This window comes from Galleria mellonella, unplaced genomic scaffold, assembly GCF_026898425.1.
Source record: "Galleria mellonella isolate WM207_F2 unplaced genomic scaffold, CSIRO_AGI_GalMel_v1 utg63, whole genome shotgun sequence".
Lineage (NCBI taxonomy): Eukaryota > Metazoa > Arthropoda > Insecta > Lepidoptera > Pyralidae > Galleria > Galleria mellonella.
The window spans coordinates 4,283,470-4,299,390 of NW_026442130.1; the positions used below are offsets into that span (position 1 = coordinate 4,283,470).

At 33.2% G+C, this 15,921-nt stretch overlaps 1 protein-coding gene across 1 annotated transcript in view; it reads left to right on the top strand.

Moving 5' to 3' along the window:
• LOC113521806 (atrial natriuretic peptide receptor 1) overlaps positions 1-15,921 on the top strand; it is an 84,535-nt gene that overhangs the window by 40,274 nt on the left and 28,340 nt on the right. Inside the window, exons 8-14 of the mRNA XM_031909910.2 lie at positions 671-806; positions 1,546-1,637; positions 3,785-3,926; positions 6,567-6,651; positions 8,326-8,452; positions 12,895-13,068; positions 13,883-14,059. Of these exons, the coding sequence (XP_031765770.1) occupies positions 671-806; positions 1,546-1,637; positions 3,785-3,926; positions 6,567-6,651; positions 8,326-8,452; positions 12,895-13,068; positions 13,883-14,059 (933 nt within the window). The remainder of the gene's footprint in view (positions 1-670; positions 807-1,545; positions 1,638-3,784; positions 3,927-6,566; positions 6,652-8,325; positions 8,453-12,894; positions 13,069-13,882; positions 14,060-15,921) is intronic.

The window sequence follows — 15,921 nt, forward strand, 5'->3', positions numbered from 1 at the left end:
ACACTTTTGACTTGCCCATTGTAACCTGTATGTGCAGAGCATGAATTTTGGTCCAAAAATATTAAGTTGTCATTGCCATTAACTCAACTGAATTATTTCTTCATTTGAGTTAATGGCGACTTAACTGAAGAAGCATTTCATAAGAATAAGAAAATGTAATTACATTTTTCTTTGCAGCATCATCTTTCGACCATCGTTACGTATATAAAAATGATAGTTTTTGCTTGTCACGTAGCAAGTGTCGCGTTTATCAAGTTTTTGTATGTGACTAAACGTTATAGTATTCTGTCTGTGCATTGAACTCGTGTGAACTTTTCGTAGTCGTGTAAGGAACTACTTACGGGACCACCTTGGTCCTTATCTCGTCAAAGACCGATTTAATAAGTTTAAAAGTCGATTTTCTTCGAAGTTTGTTTTGCAGGATAAAATGGGAAGTTTTTTTTCTTGCTTTCTCTTTGTGAAACTTTCAGAAGCACGTCTTTCGAATTTTCTATGATTAATTGATATGATTAGGTATTTTGTTAAAGCAATTTAAAAAAGAACGTTGTTCTCAATTCGGCTTTATTTCTTGTAAACATAAATACACATACACGTCTATTTCACACAAACTCACTTTCACATTTTAATATTAGTAAGGATTGAACATAAAACTTATAAAACTAATTAACAGGTGAATTTCTTCATCGGAGCTTTCTACGATGGCGTCTACTTATTGGGAATGGCGCTGAATGAGACCCTGACTGTGGGCGAAGATATCAGAGACGGACGAACGATCACTAGGCGCATGTGGGGTCGTGATTTTCACGGTAGGTATATTTTATTATACTAATTTATAGTCTTACCTTATGGCCGGTAATCTCGGCATAGAATAGGTAGGAATTGGTAGGTCCTTTCCCGTGGGTGTCGTAAGTGGCGACTAAGGGAGGGCGAGAGATGGGTAGCAGCGTTCCACTTAAAACATTTCCAAAAGGCTTTGGAAGTTAGGCAACTGTGCTTGTCAATCTGCCTGCTAAACGTGGCAATTGCTGGCAACAACGGGGTTCAGCAGTGGACAATTGAAGGCTGATATGAAGATGATACTTCTTACTTCTTTATTAATAAAAAAGTTATCTTCTTATAAACTTATTTTAGCCATTAAACTGATTTGTCTCTTTCGTTTGTGCTAAAGTTTTTCAGTTTGAATGAAAGTGACAATATGTAATAATACCCGTAGTTAAAATGGGTTTGTAGGAAGTTTTACTTTCAATGTATAAAGGCGTTATATTATATATCTACATAGATAGAGCGTTTACATAGAAATACTTCGCTAAAAATAGATTTATATCTAACTTTTTAACTAAGTCTGTGTGAATAGAGTTACCACATACTATATAATGTGCATTTACTACTCAGTATATGGGAGAACTTATAGATGTATAAAAAATTTACAGCTGTTTTTGGCGAAGCGTTTGTATAGATTTATTTCAATTTTTGGCTGTAGCAGTTCTGTTTTGCAGCAGCACAGCTCTCCGATATATTTTATAATTGCAAGTTTTGTTTATTTAGGTATAACTGGCCATGTTCGCATCGACGCAGTGGGCGATAGAGATGCTGACTACGCCATACTGGATTTAGATCCAGTCACTGGCAAGTTTGAGGTATGTACTCACTGTTGTTTCATTAATTTAATTTAATTATAGTTATTTTTTATAAATACGCCTTAAGGTGATATTTCAAAAAAGGCCTTATGTTAATAATAATAAAAAAAAATACAATAAACAGTGAAACTACCCATAAGTATTCTAAATCTAACTAATATAATTTAATTATAATTAAGAAAAACGATATGAGGGGTTTTGTTAAGAGCATTAGAAATCAAAACAATAATTGAAATAATTTTTGTCTGTCTACTGTTTGTTCCGACATCACACAAAAAATACTGTACCAAAATGAATGTAGTTATCATATTTGTGTTCTCAGAAGGTCTAACTTAAAATCTGTTATCTTGATACGCCATACAGATAAAACGTATGTGGTTACAGACTTTTAAAATCCATGCGAACAAAGATGCGAAGAAAAACTAGTAATAAAAAAATTAAGATTTGTATTTGCATATAAGTTAGCAAAAAAATAGTGACTTTATTATGACAGGGAATTAATACGTTGAAAGAGGGGCGTAACACACGCAGACAAATGCGCGGGCTACGGCGAGAGTGAAAAAGAATTTTGATACTTATTCCTTTACACCCACGAGTATATTTACAGTATTTGACTTATTCAGTTGGTGATATGAAAGTTCGAGACGGCATTCTCATATGACTCTGGTACAACGTACGAAATAATACCTACCTATTTATGGCGACTTACCAAAAATATCATTTACGAGTGTATTCATTTTCACTACAATACGTAGGTAAAAGGGAATAGGTGAATAACCTTACTAGGGCAGGATGAGAATGACAGTGGAATGACGAAATATGGATAGATAGATACTTTTTTTTTATACAAATTAGAATGGCAAACAAGCTGACGGTCCACCTGATGGAAAGTGGTAACCGTCGGTTATAGACATGAGCAGTACCATGGACATAACAGAGTATACTGTTTCGCCCATGACACCCACCACGCGTTTCCATTCCTGACGACTCAGGTGTTATTCCTGTGTACCCTGTAAATTCACGCCATATCCCACCCTTCAAACCAAAACACAGCCATGCAAACACAGCTGCTTCACGGTAGGAACACGAATGGGACAGAGGTTACTCTTTATTGTCTTCTCCAGAAGATTACAGTAGTAAATCCATTATATGTTTTTTTATTGAAATTGCAATCTTTCTGCTATGTGTATTTATATATCATGACTATTGAATAGTATTCGAATTATTAATTATTGACTCAAAAACATTATATATAAAAGTGGTCTCAAATTTCTTTTCTTTTTTTATTTGAAAGTGTCATGGCTTTGTGGTACTTACCCCAACTTTGGGGTAGGTCGTGAGTTCAAATCTGTACTTTCTCTGGATGGAAAACATCGATAACAAACTAAAATAATTGGAGCGATGGAGAAACTTACGACACTTTACATAACTTCCATGAGTTCTAGGATAGAATTATTGAAAACTAGCTTTACTCCACGGATTACCCTTGTTAATTCTATTATTACTCATTATAAATAGTTTGTGAGGATACATGTATGTTTGTTCCTCTTCCGCGCCAAAACAATGTACCTAACCGATCCTAATATATAGAATATTTTATATTAGATATAACCTATCTGTGTACCAAATTTCATTCAAATCCGTTCAGTAGTTTTTGCGTGAAAGAGTAACAAACATCTATCCATCTTCGCAAGCTTTCGCGTTTATAACAGTAGTAGGATTTATTTACTAAGAGATTATAATAATATAAGCCGTGAAAGTGTGTATTGCAGTTTCTGACGTAATACTTATTTATTTCTTTATTAAGACACATTAACAGTACATGTAAAATACATTAAAAAATTCTACGAAATTAGTAGTAATAGTAGTAAACTCTTTATTGCGCACAATAGAGATGTATACAAGGAGTATTTATACAGAATGTGCATTTACAAAAGGCAGCCTTATCATTAAAAGCCATCTCTTACAGACAAATTAGATCTGATACAAGTATTTATAGCCGAGTACAGCTGTCACTTTAATTACTAATAATAATTACAAAAGCAAATATCTGCATTACATAAAAAAAATTAAAGCAAAAAAAAGGAGAGAAAAAGATATGCTTCATCTGATAAGATTAGTAAAAAAGGTGCTCTCTGCTTCCTTAGGTTGTAGCATTTTACCACGGTCTGAACAGCAGCTACAAGGCCGTCGCGGGGAAGGCAATCCACTGGCCTGGTGGTCGGAGGGGTCCACCGCCTGACACACCCAGGTGTGGTTTCCTGGGCACAGACCCCATGTGCCAAGGAGGTAAGTTATGACGCTCCAATATTAATATTAATTGTAATTAATATTAATTGATATATAGTAGTGCGCTACCTACCCTTTGTCTTTTTTCTCAATGTCCTCTACCCAAAGGTTGTCTGTAAGAGATTGTTTAGCGATAAGGCCGCCTTTTGTAACATTTCCCATTAAAATTAACTGTATTTATTATTCTATAAAAGGTTTAATAAAGTGTTTAATTAATAAATAAATTATAGAGAAAGATATAAGATAGATGGATTATGTGACAGACGTTATGGTTAGAAAGAAATTGAATACTAGAATGAATATAAATAGAGATGAATGCAAGAGAAAAAGATATTTATGTCGACCATATGTAGATATGGTTCGAGGTCAGGAACATCATATTTCATATTAAAATGTTATAAATCATATAATAGAAGGATGAGTCTTCTGAAATACGCGTCAGCGACCATACTGTAATAGATGTCTCTAGTCTACTCTACTCAATATATTGAATACAATATATGTCTTACAATATATTGAAAGGCGGCGGTGGTCACTTACCATCAGGTGAGCCGCATGCTCGTTTGCCCCCTGTGATGTAAAAAAAAAAATGCACGCTTTTTCCCGCGTTAATCCTAATCACACACGCACACATTGTCACATGTGAATACGTTACTTGTTTCTGTAGTTGTGACTATGGTGTTTTTGTATGAAATGACCTAATGCTGCAGTCTTATGAGATAGAAATATACGATCATAGATTAAATATATGTAAGAGCATAATATAAATATTATAAACTTGCTAACGGCGATAAAAATTAAATTCCCACGATGTTGGCCGTGACAATCGTAAATGTTACTTACTAACTTTATAGTGTTGTTGTTCTTATGGCTCTTTCGTGACCGTATGACATTTTGAAATTAAACCATTAAAATAAAATGCATGCGCACTCTCTTACTGGTTTACATTCGTACAGTAAAAGAATATTGTACCAGTTACATTTGTAAAAATTTAATTACTTTTTAGTAAAAGAGTTTCCAACCTGCCTGCTAAGCGTGGCAACTACTGACAAAACCTCCCTTATAGAGCAGGCTAAGTTCAGCAGTAAACAGTAACGGCTGACACAATACAATACAAAAAGTTACTAGTGTGTAAAAATCAAATTGTTTAAATAGATTTTGATGGAACATTAATTATACGTATACATTACACTTCTGCAGTAATTGTTGTGGCAGGTCTTAAGAATGTTTAATTTAGTACACTATCTGTGTTATGAATAATGCTGATATAGACAAAACATTTACAAATAGTTTCTTTTAATTCAGTTGACATTTGTGGTATAACATAGCTTTTATCTCTACTAGGGCAAACGAGCGTGCGGCTATCCTTATGGTGAGTGATAACCGTCGCCCTTAGGCACTCGCAGCATTAAAGAAATTGCAGATGTATTACCGGCAATTTAGAAAGGAATATACTCATTTCTAGAAGATTTCACGTTGTATCTATTCGGAAATACTACTGTTCAGAGTTGCTTCCATACTTTGGTTGCATTCTCTGTTTCTAATCAGTACTACAAATATTTTTGATTGGCATATAGGCTCTAATTATCCTCATAAATAATGACCTAATTTAACACTCCGTTTGTATGACCCTTCAAGCTTCGACGTGATTTTATTTTATTCAGTGAGTTTAAACAGTGTCTATTTTCTATGTCTTTTACCTTTCTATTTTAAAGTAAATGAATCGGTATCATTTTATCACTTATATTGACAACTTCTACTAAATCCGATATGGTTTGAGATGAATTTGCTTTCATGATTTCAATTCAATTATCGACTGTTGTCTCTGGTTACGTTGTTACTGACGGTTACGGGGCTGAAATCAAATTTCCAGGTCGAAAAACACATCATGTGTTAACTTGCGCTATCTAACACATGTATATCGTTAAAAATATATGCTGTTTGTGTCGTCACAACGAGTGGAGATTTTCGAATACGAATTCCGTTGGCAGCGGATTCGAAATACGGTATTCGAAAATAATGCTTTTTAAATATAACAGTTTAGTTAGTTTAGTTTTTTTATGGATTGACGGTTAGAAGTATAAAAAAAAAATATATAAATCGCTAGAAAATAAATAATCAATAAAATTATTTATTAAAATAAATAAAGTTCAACGTACTTTTAAGAAGAATGAAAGATTTTTAACTTAAACAAACGAAAAGATGGATTTAATTTTTTTTTTATACAACTTAGAATGGCAAACAAGCTGACGGCCCACCTAATGGAAAGTGGTATCCGTCGCCTATAGACATGAGCAGTACCATGGACATAACAGACTATGCTATATAATATTCTATTATTATTGTTTTATATTATATATAGAATTGTTATTATATTATTGTTATTGTGAATATCGATGCAAACTTTATTAATTACAAGTTCTTCTACAGACTACCAAAATATGTTTTATTTTTCCAATACATTGCGTTTCTTCATTTAACTTGTTATAATTTCTCATTCAGTTTGATTTCGTTCCTTCGTTATTAAAACACAAATAATTAAGTTCCCCCACAGTCTAGCCTAGACAAAGTTTAGATTAGAAAGCCCCCTGTAGTAGTCAGTTTGCTTGATGAAAAGTTTTTTTTTTTCACGCTGCTCAGAGGCCCAGACAGTTATTATATATTGTTTTATTGGGCTGGCGATATTTTTAACGTTCGCAGTCACAGCTGCTTGCGTTGCCTATAAGTAAGTATACAGATCAAGTTTTTTTTACATACGTTGATGGAATAGCAGATATTTTTTCGTAATAGTTTGCTATCCAATAAGTAGACCAAAAAGTTTCTTGTATAGTTTTTTGTTTTTTTTATAAGTAATTTGCATATAATTAGACTATTGTTGTAGATTAAATATACTAGGTACTATGTAAATATTTATGTTGTACAACAGTAGTATCAATTAGTAGGGGGGAAGGGGAATGTAAGTGATGGAGACTGAGAATCCCATTGCTAGCAATATACCCGACCAGGTTGACCTCCTCGCGGTTCTCCCTGGAAACTATCATGGTTAATTCCTGATGAATTCATCATGATGGGCTAACTGGTCTGTTTTCATTCTCATCTATCACTCTTCACTGGTGCTCCGCCAGCGTATCCCGTTAGCACAAGCTACTACCATTCCATTTTCACCAATCCAAAAAAAAGTATCAATTAGTAATAGAGTGTACCTGTATTGTAATTATTACGACTTCATTGTAAAAACATACCGAATTTAGTACGTTCTTTGTTTAACTTGTAATGTTAGGGATTTATATTGAAATTGCTTCTAAAACTATCTCCAGTAATTACTCTGCGTTGATGAATCCTATCTACGTATTTAATCATATTAGGAGCCAATCTTCTCTGTTTTAAGATCAACGACATCTAATCTAAAATCTTTACATTTAGAGGTAACATTATATGTATAAACCGCCCAGATTTAATATTGCGTAGGAGGTATATCTAAAATTTATACCTAGCTTTAAACCTAACATAGTGCGGATTGAATAGGTGTTTGTTAAAGCTTTAAAAAATATTATTTATAGAAGATGTGTAGGCTTTATACTGTGTTTTGAGAGATCAGCTAATTCCGTTTAACCAATAGGTGCCTTTGCTGTGTGGTCCTAGCTTAGAATAGGCCACCCTTTCCTTTCCAATGGGTGTCGTAAGAGTCGACTAAAGGAGGGTGAGGGATGGACAGCAGCATCCATCCACATGCCAAGCATGGCAACTATTGGCTAAACCCCCCAAGGGGAGGTTTGTGTTCAGCAGTGAACAGACAAAGGCTGATATGATGAATAGGTGCCAATTCTTGGTTAATGGTCGAATGGGATAAAAAGAAAATGTTATTTCAGATTAAATAAAAAGACGTACCATACGATTATTTATTTTAGATTTTTTTTTTATTTGGATACAAAATGTATACAAAATATCTTGTGCTTTTTGTGCGTATTAACAAAATTTATTTTTAAGAGTTCTTACTGAAATAAACTAATTTTCTCAGGTTAAATGTTGAATTTATTATTAGCACCTAGTATTTACGAGTATATATATTGTTAAATGTTGCTCACGAATGCAAAGGCATTATTTAATTATGTGATTCTAAGTTAATTTTAATATATTCATTAGTTTTCCTTAGATTTTTTGCTGATTTCTCATTCCCAGTTCTATAAAAATATTTACATAATATTTAATATGATTCTGGAATTAAACATATGTAGATGCTAAACGTATGTTTATAAACAAAATAAAGTAAATAATCGGTCGAGTTTTAATTCCGTTCGCTTCGAAATCACATCACACAATAATTATCAGAACATGATTTCCATATTTTAATAATATTGGAATATCCATTAAGCGTTTACTAATAAGACCGTTACCAAAGGCAGGCACGCATCGATGCAGAGCTGAACAATATGGCGTGGAGAGTGCGGCCCGAGGAGGTACTGGTTGAGGTGGGCACCGGACTGGGCGCGAGTCCTGCTCTTCACAGCATCAACGAAGTCGTTAAGGTAATCTCAGTAGTTCAATAATCGATACCAGTCCTAAGCTTGAAAGACCTAAGGATAATGGAGGGAAATGACTGTTAGTAATGTGGGTTCATAGCCCTATTGCTAGCAATATACCCTGTCAGGTTGTCCACCGCCCAGTATCCTTGTCGTTTGCTTGAGTACCTCTGTCCCATTCGTGTTTCAACCGTGAAGCAGTTGTGTTTGCATGGCTGTGTTTCGGTTTGAAGGGTGGGATATGGCGTGAATTTACAGGGTACAGAGGAATAACACCTGAGTCCTCAGGAATGGCAACGCATGGGGGTATCATGGGTGAAGCAGTATACCCTGTTATGTCCATGGTACTGCTCATATCTATTGGCAACGGTTACCACTTTCCATTAGCTTGTTTGCCATTCTAAGTTGTATAAAAAAAAAAAAACCTCTGGAAATCATTGTGCCAGTGTATACCGATAGCGCAGGCGGGGTTATCATTTCATTATCGTACATTATAAAGTATACGTGAACTCACGATACGACACGTGTTTTGTCTCTAAATGAGAACAGACGATCCGATAGTAACACACGAGTGCTATAAAATGTTATTCTTTATACCTTTTAAATAATGTCGCTTTTTGTATTGAGGAAAATCTTATAAAATGTAACAAAAAAAAACAAGTTGTTATTTTTATTAAAAAATAACAATTATTTTTAATTAAATTACCTAGTTACGTAATATTTGTTTGTATAAAGTAGGACCTAAATGATTTACTTCACTAAGTTTGTTGTCTAAACTGCTCTTATAATATAGTAAAATTGTAGTAAATTAATAGAAAACACGGAAATTAATAAAATTGTTTTTTATTCAAATAAAAATAATCAATTAATTATGTTTATTTTACACATATTTGGTCATGTGACATTTGTAATATTAGTAAATAAATTTTGATACACAGATATTTGTTAAAATATCGGCCATGTTTAATGATTTTAAATTATCCAGACTAATATTTTAAACTCTTTTGTACTAAAATATTGTGTTGTCGGTTCTATTCTTAATAGTTTTTTTTTTGTGGATGATAATGGAATGGTAACCCTGCACTTACGGTATACGTTAGCGGGACACCAATGAGGGATGATAAGTGAGAATGAAAAGGCAGGTTAGCTCATCGTGGTTTCCAATGTTTTCCAGGGGGGACCACGGGGATGTCGACCTGTAAGGGTATATTGTTCGCAATGGGCGTGGTAATCCGCATTACTAACAATCCCCTTCCCCCCCCCCCCCCCCTTAATAGTATTATATACAAGTGCTTTATAATATCGTTGTTTGAGCTTGCCAATTTATTATTTTTGTCAATTCCTGCAGATTGTTTCCTCTAGGGATATTAAGCTACTCTGTTTCGTAATAATTATTAAGCTTAAGTACATTTTGCGTAGAACTTATTCATTGTTTATATTTCGAATAAAAAAGTCTGATAGAGTTTATTTGCAAATGTTAATACTCATTAGATATTTTTTCTATACCACTAAGGTGATAAACAAACATACGGCTAACCTTCTGGTGACCGGTTATTATAGCCTATGAACACCTGCAATACATATATATATATATATATATATGTATATATATATATATATATATATATATTGTCGTTTCCGATAATTGTTTCGAATTCATTCGGAAGTCTTTTTTAGGGGCGATTGGCGATTTGCGTCACAGCGTCTCTAATGGCAAAAACATAATGAGTTCATTAATTCCTCGTTATTAATATATATAAAAATCGGATAAAAAATGAACAAAGTTTTAAAAATAATAATAATAATGGTAAATAAATAAATTTATTCAGTTTCATAAACGCGATCCGTTTTCGAAATAGTTACTATATTTAACTTAATTCGAGAGATCGGCAGGCTTGTCCCTTGCCACATTGGATTCTAATATTCCTAGAAAAATGTAAGAATATCAAGTAGGTATTATGCTTTCACTATAACGGTAACAGTCGAATATTGCCTCTGACTAGCCTTTCCTCGCGTGCGAGACTCGTTGGTATTTTATTCATTTTTAAGTTACTTCCAAGAATATTCGTCTATATTTTTTGTATATATTACGCTGTATCTACGTCAGTTTAGAAAGTTAATTCTTTTTGAAATATATAGGATTTAGGTACTTAGGCTCACTAGAGTAGATACCTATTTTATTATTTTGGTTTCATATATTAATTTTGATATGTTTTATATTTTTCTTTTATGGAGTGAAATTTTGCTCTCTATATCCATTGTATCATTCAAATTGATACTCGATTTCGAAGTTTAAATTCAAATATCATCATATCATCCATCATCACATTAGACCAGTTATCTGTCCATTGACTAGGTACATCCTCTATAGACTGCTATAGGTAATGGTTCTGAGCCACCTGTATTCACTGACTTCCTGCAATGCATTTGAGGTCGTCATCCCATCTTGGGGGTCGAACGGGAAATACATAAATTCAAATATATGCGGGGTGAAATCGTCAGCTTCTTTATAATGGACTTTTCCTAGTGAACAAGTGAAATTTTCACCAAAGAATCGTGGGGCGAAGAACGACAAAAAATGTCGAGCCTTCATATTAACAAAAGTCGTCTGATTTGGCACCTCTGCCCTATTTCAATTCGTGTTTTCGCCGTGAAGCAGTTGTGTTTGCACGGCTGTGTTTCGGTTTAAAGAGTGCGATATTGTAATGAAATTATAGGGTACAGAGGCATAATATCGTTATTCTCAGAAATGGTACCGCATGAAGGGTATCATAGGCAATATGTATACTCGTACTTTGTTATATCCATGGTACTGTTCATATTTTTAGGCGATGGTTACCAATTTCCATCAGTTGGACCGTCAGCTTGTTTGCCATTCTAAATGGTATAAAAAAAGAACTCGGTATATTCAATTGTCAAGTTAAAACGGGATGCTTAATTTTTTTTTGTTGTTTGAATTTTAAAAATTACACTTTATATCTATCCTAAGATGTTAATTTCCGTAAATTCTTCGTATCGTAATCTTAACTTATCGTAAGCTTAACGTATCGCTAATAACTTCGATTTTATCATAAAATATCTATCAATGCGTTTTAAATATAAAAATAATGAAATTATTACTCAGTACTAGATTGAATTGGTAGAACTGAAGATTTTTTAATGTGTACAATGCAAACAATGTTCAATAAAAATTTTACAATACAATACAAGAGAATGCTGCTTTTTGCAATGTTAAATTAACACATTATTCCATCTATTTAAATTGCATTATCAAATTATTCCCCAGCGCTGCAATAAACGTCATTGTAAGCGGGTCCAATTACTGGAAATGTTTTAAGCTTTGTGTAAATTAAATGTAACGTAAAAGCCTCACTTTACCTTTTAATTAGTGACAGTAAAGTCCGAGAGTCGTATAACATTGATAACGCGTAACAGGATTGTATGTTGTAACTATAATATATTATGGGGGGAAGAAGGGATTGTTAGTAATGGAGATTAGCAATCCCATTGCAAACAATATACCCTATTAGGTAGACCTCCACATGGTTCTCCCTGGAAACCATATCGTTAGTTTTAATGTTGAATTTGTTATGATAGGTCGACTGACCTGCTTCATCATCATCTATTATCTCTCACTGAAACTCGCTAGTGAATATTGGTAGCGTCATTAAATAAAAAAACCTATAACATATTTATTTAATCTTTAATGCACAAATAATACCTTATGGTGTTACCCTGTCAATCGTAGCTTAAATAGAGATTTATATATTAGATATATAAAATACAGATAAACTTTAAATGCGATCAGGGGGTTTTGAGATCGAAGTGGAGGCAAATATAATGGACACATACAATGCAGTTTATTTTATATATATATATATATATATATATATATATATATATATATATATATATATATATATATATATTTTATTTTATATTGTAAATTTTTAATGAAAAGTTTCGCGACTGACTCTTGGCCACAGCAGAATATCAGTGTTTTGCTCTTTTAAGGGCAAAGCAATAAACTGAGCTGTGACCATTTTGTGTTACTATGGCACACGCATGAAGGAATGTTAACAAAGGAGATTGTTAGATTATGTATTTTGTTTTTGTATTTTTTTTTTATTTGTGCTTTTTTTATTTTTATTCTTTTGTCTCTTTTGCTGTGTATTACGTGTATGTTTTTTTTTATTGTAATTTGTGTGCTGTAAGTAATGTAAATAAATTGTCTATCTATCTATCTATCTATCTATCTAAGTATAGTCGAAAACTCAAAATTTTTAAATATATGGATAATCAAAAACGATTTCGTATTTTAGAAATATTATCACTTGCCAGATTTTTTTTTAAATCAGTTCAGTGGTCTATACGTGAAAATAACAAGAAGAGAGATTCAATTTTAGTTTTATTATAAACAATGTTGCGTTTCTTGTTACATCCTCTAGCTGTCTCTCAGCTGGAATGCTCGAAACAGTAACGGCACGCCATCGCTGGGGACACCTTCATTCACACTGTCTTCCTTTACCGTCGGCCTTTACAAGGGTAACCGCGTCGCCGTCAAGAAGATACACAGGAAGAAACTAGATCTCAATAAGAAGCTGTTTTGGGAAATTAGACAGGTATACTTTTATTATTTATGATATAATTACAGTTGCTCATGATATTGTATAAAACTGTATAAGTAGCAAATCTTGTTAATTATATTAACATGAGTTCCCAAAAAAAACCGACTTCGTTTTGCCAAAACTAGTTATTTTGATTTAAAAATTAAACTACTGATTCAAAATTATAAAATTTCTATAGGATCAATCTGTAAGTATATTCTTTCAAATAAAAAAAAAATTCTCAAATAAGTTTACAACTGACGGAGTCATGAGGTAACAAACAAAAAAAAAATACAACCTAATTGAAAACCTCCTTCTTTTGAAGTCGGTTGAAAACAGCGGGTCTACCATGAAAAAAAAAGGAATTTTCCGAAATTTCGGGATCGAACGAAACACTAATATTAAAATCACATGATATGTACCGTTTAAAAATATTGATAATACTAAAATATCGTTTCTTCTCGACTTTTATATTAAAATTTATGACGAACGAAATGTTAAGCTTCATTAACTAGATTAATTTCGTTATGAACAAAAACACGAAATTGAGCCCGAAAATTCGGAATTTCAATTTAATGGTAGGCCCTCTGATCTCTTCTAGTCAATGTAATACAATGACTAGAAGAGATTCCTGTTAATATTATAAATATGAATGGTTGTAAGGATGGGTAGAAAGGATGTTTGTTACTCTTTCACGCAAAACTTACTAAACATATTTAAATTAAATTCGATATATAAACCAGTTATGAGGGGTGGCCTATTCTTTGCCGGATCTTCTGGTCATGTTATGTTAATTACTATATTGATTATTATAGAATAATTTCCATAGGCCCGGAATGTCTCCCACGAGAACACAGCCCGTTTTATCGGCGCATGCGTCGATTGCCCGCTGGTATTCGTGCTAACCGAGTATTGCCCTAAGGGTTCTTTGAAGGACGTGTTGGCAAATGACGAGCTGCAACTAGACTGGAATTTCAGGACTTCATTAGTCCACGACATTGTTCAGGTGAGTGACAAAGTTTACTAGTGTCATGTAGTGTCGACTTTGCGTGACCGTAGCTAGGGAGCGAGGGCATTGTGGGGCAATGTCTTATCTTAAAAGGCCAAATGCCCTACCTTAAAATGATAGGCCCCAAGAAAATAAGACAGATTCCCTTTTTCGAAGTCACTTAATTATGGCTTCTGCCCTACCAAAAAAATCTTTTGCCCTACCTTAAACTTGGGTCTACCTACGGTCCTGCGACTTTGTGTTTATTCTATGATCTTAAACTTATTTTGTTTGTAGTAATAGGTACTGTCCATATCCTTTGGTCTCTTAAAATTTTAAACCACACCTGTCTATAGGGGAGCTGAGTAATAAACTTTAATGTACAAAGTGTCTTTCAGAAATGAACAGTTAAGCCACGAAAAAGGTATACGAAAATTGCTTGTCAATTATTCTATGTTGTTTCACTACTCCTTTTTGATATTTTTTTTTTATAGTTAGTAATGTTATCGATGTTTTAAGAAATGACTAAGGTAGTAGCATATGAAATGCAAAGAAGTAAAGTTCGAAATAATATTTTTTGTCAAGTTAATTGAACAGTGTGGATAGGTAGGCTGTGTCCTCGTTTTTAGAAGAGAGGCATCCCCTGTAAAGTGGTAGTTAAGATCCACACACATATACAAACACACAACTCACACAAGTAACGATTACTAAAAACTGCAATTGTATTTAGTTCTAATGGTTGCAATCAAATCATTTTTATGACATTGACTTAAGATTTATTCACTTTGAAGCGTTTCTATGATTTCATCACTTAGCAATTTATAAAAAGTTCACCGATCCCTTTGTCTTTTGTGTATTTTTTTATACCTGGTGAGAGATAAAATATTCGAAGTCGTTAGCTACTTTCTCAGTTCGTTTATACAACCGTGAAAATATTGCTTATCATGCCTCATTTACCTCGGCAAATTTGATTATTTATTCTCCTCCAGCCAAGATCTAAGATCTTGAGAATGCATATATTTTATTAAATCCAAGGTGAAGCTTTTATGCTTCTGTATAAGCAAATTTTCTATATTTTATAACATATATATACATACATATATTGTATAATTATATGTATACTATTTCTTATATGTTCAAAACTCTATTTGTACCTATGTACGCATGATCTTGGCTAATAGAGGCAAAGAGTAGCGTTTGTCCTTTTCTATCCTAAATACTACATATTTGGCAAATTTCGAAACAAATGGTTAAGCCGTTAAACCGACAAAAGGTAACAAGCATATTTTCAACTGACATTGAAAAAGGAGATTCTTAATTCGATTATATTTTTTTCTTTGTTTATTACCCCATAGCTCCATCCATTATTCAAATAAAATAAGGATAATAACTACAGATTAATCTGTATTTTTACGTATTAAATTTTGATTTATGTTTTTTTTTTTAAATTTGTTATGAGAATATGAATCATAGTTTTTTACATCAATGTTCGATGGTTACTATTTCTATTTATTACTATTTTTAGTAGACCATATTTAGTTTTGGCCGTGTACCTTTCCCGTGGGTGTCGTAAGAAGCGACTAAGGGAGAGCGAGGGATGGGCAGCAGCGTCTCTCTTAAAACATCTCTAAAAGTCTACCCGCCTAGTCGCTACTGGCAAAACTCCCTTTATGGGGAGGGCTTATGTCGAGCAGTGGACAGTTAACGGCTGAAATAATAATAAATATTTAGTTTATTTCTATTCTGAGACGTAAAAATATTAATATAATACAAAACACAACGACAGTTTTGGTTTTGAAGGGACTGTACAATGCAATATTCACTCGGCAGACCTCTTAAGATATTCCATATTATCTAGTGACATGTCTGGTTAGTTTCGA